Source organism: Nematolebias whitei, chromosome 5 (genome assembly GCF_014905685.2).
Source record: "Nematolebias whitei isolate Nwh7 chromosome 5, NemWhi1, whole genome shotgun sequence".
In the NCBI taxonomy this organism is placed as follows: domain Eukaryota; kingdom Metazoa; phylum Chordata; class Actinopteri; order Cyprinodontiformes; family Rivulidae; genus Nematolebias; species Nematolebias whitei.
The window spans coordinates 2244754-2250288 of NC_056502.1; the positions used below are offsets into that span (position 1 = coordinate 2244754).

Genomic DNA, 5535 nt, shown 5'->3' on the forward strand with positions numbered 1-5535 from the left:
GATGAAACATGAAACAGGTTGTGATGAACTAATGATGAGATGAAACAGGTTATGATGAACTAATGATGAGATGAAACAGGTTATGATGAACTACATCAAATGTTGCAGTTTTTAAGTGTTTACTCCAGAACGTTCTCAGATTAACTGATATGCATCAGACTTGTTGTAAACAAAACTCTTTAATCTACTTGATCAACACGTGTGCTGGACTTCTCCATTGTTAACTTTATTTCAGTCACTTTGGCTTTTTACAAAAGTTAACAAACTCAAAATGACACACAACTTTTACACATTAGTCATCAATATAAAGAAAAATTAGAGTAAATTTTATGTATTTTTGAATTTTTAGAAATGTTTCATGACATTGAAATTCGTACCTTAAAGTAATTTTGAAATTAAAAAAGTAAAAGCCTGTGAAAAATAATAGTTTTTCATACCCAGATGACAATGCCAGGTTTGAACAGCTGGATGAATCGATCTCTCAAAGCAATGACCACCTAAAAAAAAAAAGAATTTAACTTTGTCTGAGCATTAAGTTTAAAGCTGACACACTTCATCAGAGTTTATGCTAAAACTAAATGTACAATGACCCGTTATGATTAATCAACATTAAACTAATATTCATTAAGAGCCCATGGTCAAACTCACCCAAATGGAAATGAGTGATGAGGCATAAAAGGACGTGAGGAGCATGGAGTTACCAAACATCAGGACGAAGCAGACACCCAGTGTGACCTGTGCAAAAAGACGGGATGCATTACTCCCAGGCCTCCCCCAGGAGTCGGCAGTCCACCCTGCAGCATTATATCATTATTGATTATCGTTCTGTGTAATTACAAATACATGAACATTTGAAATTGGCAGTGATTGATAACATTTCTGCCTTACAGGCTCGTCTGGCATATCCACATTAATCCATAATAAGCCGTCTCCAGAATGCATTAAACTGTAAATTCACAGCCAAGAGGAGAATATAATCCCATTCACTAAAGTCTTAATCCCAGTGAAGAGCAGAAAACTGAATCACTGCATTATACAGACAGTGATGACCAACTCAGGGCGCCGGTCTTTAGCAGACACCAGAAGGTATTCCCTAAAGCAGAGCAGATTACTGCAGGCTGTAAACTGAAACATCAGGAACGTTCTCAGGCAGGCGTCATGGCGTCATGCAAGAAGGAGAACGTGGTTATCAAGTGACGACTGCTGGTTAAAAACATGGAAGAACTACAACGTTTCACTAAAAGAAGAGGTAAAGACATGCACATAATCTGACAGACAAAAACACAAATCTGAACTTGACTTCTCTTTAGAATAATTTGTTCAATTCTCTTTGTAGAGATCTAGTATAGAGCTGTATGAATGGGTACATGAGGCACAGATTGTTGTAAAGAGCTCTGAGTATCTTGAAATAAGATAGAAAGGAGCTGTATAAGTACAGTCCATTTACCATTTACTACACTGAGACATAGTTCAGGACATTATCGTATTAGTTTCCATGTTTCAGTTAGTTTTAGTCACTCGTTATTTTAACTGTTTGTGGGTTTTTGTGTTATTTAGTAATTTGTGTGATTTTCTGATACAGGTTTCTTTGAATGTGGAGTTTTCGTATTAAAAAGGTTTGTAAGCTCAACCATGCAGGCAGACAACAACCTGTGTTTTAGTACGTTTCTCTATTTCTTGCCCGTGATTTAAGTTGTTAACTCTCAGCGTTTGCTTCTCTGTTCAGCCTGACAGTTTTAGGTTTCCGTGTCGTACCTCGTCATACTCACCTGTGAGCCATTTCAAATCAGCTCACCTGCTTCCAGTTGCCAGTCGAGTCTCCCAGCAGATATAAGCTCTCTAGTTTACCCTCAGATCCTCCAGGCGTGTCCCTGTCCATGTTGTGCTGGTCAGTCCTGGACTTTGTGCACGTTTTATTATAATAAATGTTTTGGATTTAAACCTTCGTGTCACCTGCTGGCTTCACTCCATGGCCTTCATCCATGAATGATTACCGTCAGGTGTTTACAACTCTCTTTTTCTCTGGTTTATCATCATTTAAGATTTATATAAAGTACCAGATGTTTGTGAATCAGTATTAATTTTGACAGCTGAGACACTAAACGTGACTAATAATGTGCAGACGATATACCTGGAGCACAACACACGAGTCTTCTCCGTAACAAGTGCCACAAACCAGGCTCATTATCAGGTGATGAAAGAGACGTGTGCTTTGCTGTGTGGTGCCGTGGTCATCGTTTCCCAGCTTCTGTAAATGATGCAAAGCCTTACGCTTCCTCTGACACAAATCTTCACAATCTTACCAGAAGTGTGTGTGCTTATCTGTGGTGGACCCAGACTGGAGCTGACAGCCTGGCTTGAGAAGGATTAGGGGAAAGGCAACCAAGAGGGACAAACATTTGCATTCTTTAACACAATCTGCACACACTGACACTACTTTCTGCAGCATGAAACATACAGTCCACACACTCTCAGTCTTCTGTGTTAAAAAGGTGACCGTGCATGTCTAGTGGTGCTAATGCTTCAGTCATCCTTTTTGTGTTTCATGTGAAAAACGTTCAGCTGCGCGTGATAAGGAACATCAGCTGAGGAGAGTTCACAACATAAAGTTATTGTTCTTCTGTTTTATCATTTGTCTTTGAGATAAACACAGACCGATGAACTAATGCAGTGGAGCTGTAACAGTGAGGAAGTGCTTCATTAGACTGATGGATGGGTAGAAGACACAGAAGTGGTGCTCACCATATGAGTGACCAGGATGGACTGCATCTTGGCAGCAGCCAGGTAACCTAGGATGTACGACGCAAACAGGGAAGCTACCTGAAAAACAGAACAGTCGACAAGACACTGCAGGGAACTCAGAAACAAGCGTTTTAGTTGAAAGACTGCTCGTCTGTTTGGACAAGTAGTTTTCTCCCAACAAGCTGAGTGTCTGTTCGTACACGGTATGACCCATCTCCAGAAGCTTGGAAAGAACTTGAAACAAGGACAAACAGAATCGCTTCACAGAGGAAACAGCGTTGCCAAGGACGTGTTGCCAAGGATGCAAATGGGTTTAAGCTCTGACTGCAGCATCAGGAGGTCAGCTGCTGCTTTGAGATTTTCAGGTCAGGTTCTGATCAATCAACTGTTAATGAGGCAAACTTGGTCAAATTGTGCGCTTTATTTCAAATGAAGCGTGGCTCAGTGAAGACTAGCCCGACAGCGTGACAACTGAGGATGCTTTTTAAGAGATTACCAGTTGTGGAAAAGCACTGGGAACAGATTCAGTTGATGCTGTTCAGTATTTTATTATGTTGTAGCACCTACTTATCACATTTTATTAAAAAACGTCCTTTTCATTGACCCACTCAGACAACTATGACCTGAAGATGCAGTCTGACAATTATGAGCAATTGTTGCTGTTCAAGGTACTTGTCACAACACGCTACAGTTTAACAGTGTAAAAACATAGTGCTGAGTTTTTATTTAACGAGTGTAATGAAATACAATTTGTAGAAAGCCTATTTTAAGGCAGACGGGACGTTTACTGTGACATGTTGAAAGCCCCGACACCTCCCTCCATCTGATCTGAATGGTGAGTGGTTTGGATGGATGCCTTCGGCCCTGGGTTGCTTTTTCAAAAGAGGTGAACATAAGCGACGGGTTCTTGAAATCGTTTTGAAAAATGAATTGATAAAGCCTCCTAGGTGGGAAGTGAAACGTCTTCAGCTTCAAACTAGAAGTCCAACTGTTTTGATTTTTATCTTTTGTTGGATGGACCATGAAGACCTGCACGACTGAGAACCTTCACCAGCATCTTATGGTCAGCCACCGATCTGACAAACACTTTGTGTGGATTTAGTTTTTATGAAGAAACTGCAATGAGAACTTTTATTCATTCTGACTCTGATATGTCCATTTCAAAATGTTTATGTTGCTAAATGACTTTGGACTTGATGGTCATGTTTCTCTGATTCAGGCCTGTTCAACAAAACTCCTGAGGGGCCACAGTTTCTGAGAGCCAGCAGCTTGGAGGCTGCACATCACTGATTAAAGTCATCGTGTAAATAAACCAAGTTTACAATGATCAGTTACCTTTTAAATGTGTTATTTGATTGAATTGAATCATAAATGACGCTCATCTGCTCACACAGACTCATGTTCATGCTGCTGTTCGACGTAATGTTTTTACACTGTTGGTGCTGAGTGTGTATTTAGTTGATGTTTTTCTTAGTTCATATCTTTGATCTTAATGTTTTTCTTTTACATTTTATTGTTGGATGTAACTGGGACCCTGTGGACATAATCTCGTTCCACCACATGTACCACATGAGGTGTGAATGACAAATAAAGAACCTTGAATCCTTGAATAAATGCAACAAAAAGAACCTAAAACCCAAACTCAGACCCCCCCCCAAAAAATACACCAGTATATATATTTTTATAAAGTGGGCCAGACTGAGGCCCGTGGGCCGCCAGTTGAATAGCCCTGCTCTACTGTACAGTGTAAAAGCATGAAGAACTGAAGGTGTCCTGGATCTGGTGTATTATTGTGCTGTTTCCTGTCCTTATCTGCTCTTCATGAGCTTTTCCTGCCACTTTTATTTAACTCCCGTCACATTCAGCCCCTGCACTTGTTACCATGTCCTTGGCATCAGCTGATTGCTCCAGTCTATTTTCCTTTAATCTCACTCCCACCTCCACTCTCTCTCTCTCTCTCTCTCTCTCTCTCTCTCTCTCTCTCGATGTGCCTCTTGCTCTCCGTTTACCTGAGTGAGCAGCACAAACTGGGCGAACTGCCAAGGCAGCATGAAGCACAAATTAGAGACGCCCAGAGCAACCATGGCTGTCCTGCTCGGCTTCCGTGTCCTGGAGCGAGGAGAGGCAGAGGAGGGGAGATAATGAAGTGGTGAGAATCCATTTGGGCACAGGAGATAAGAAAAGCTGTATTAAGATGTCTGAGGACACACAAATACTCACACACAAGCACACTTGTTAAAAGTCACTAATATAAAAAGCTCATTACGTCAGGAACACAACTGTTCAGTTTTCTGTGAAGCTGATGGTGGAACAGGCTCCTGACTGGGTTCACACCGCCCTGTGCCAGTCACAAGCTGGATGACACGACAGGATAATGTGTGGTACGAGCTGCGGCCCTTCAAACAGCTTCCCTCAGAGCACCACTTAGCTGACAACACAAGCACATGCTCCTCTCTGGACGTTTCTTCAGGCTCAGTTATAATTGGTTTGGGAAACGAACACCAAACAACTGCAGCACAATGACCTCCTCCTGACTGGATCATACGCGGACACCTTTATTACGAGCGCTGGATTATCCAGACTGGCTGTGCAGCGGATTAAATCCTGTCAGCAGATCAGGCCAGTTCACAAAAACAGGAGGCAATGGGGGAGTGGTGGTGCAGAGGTTAGAGAGGGTGGGCCTGCGATCAGAGGGTCGCCGCTCAACTCCCAGGATTCATGATACTGCTTCAGTCTGTTCATGATACTGCTTCAGTCTGTTCATGATGCTGCTTCAGTCTGTTCATGATGCTG

The 5535-nt window shown here is 41.8% G+C and overlaps 1 protein-coding gene across 1 annotated transcript in view; it reads right to left on the reverse strand.

Annotated features, from left to right (window-relative positions):
- dpy19l1l (dpy-19-like 1, like (H. sapiens)) overlaps window positions 1-5535 on the reverse strand; it is a 74588-nt gene that overhangs the window by 7196 nt on the left and 61857 nt on the right. The window contains exons 7-10 of the mRNA XM_037676509.1: window positions 4752-4851; window positions 2743-2820; window positions 649-735; window positions 438-497 (exon numbers count right to left, since the gene is read on the reverse strand). Of these exons, the coding sequence (XP_037532437.1) occupies window positions 438-497; window positions 649-735; window positions 2743-2820; window positions 4752-4851 (325 nt within the window). The remainder of the gene's footprint in view (window positions 1-437; window positions 498-648; window positions 736-2742; window positions 2821-4751; window positions 4852-5535) is intronic.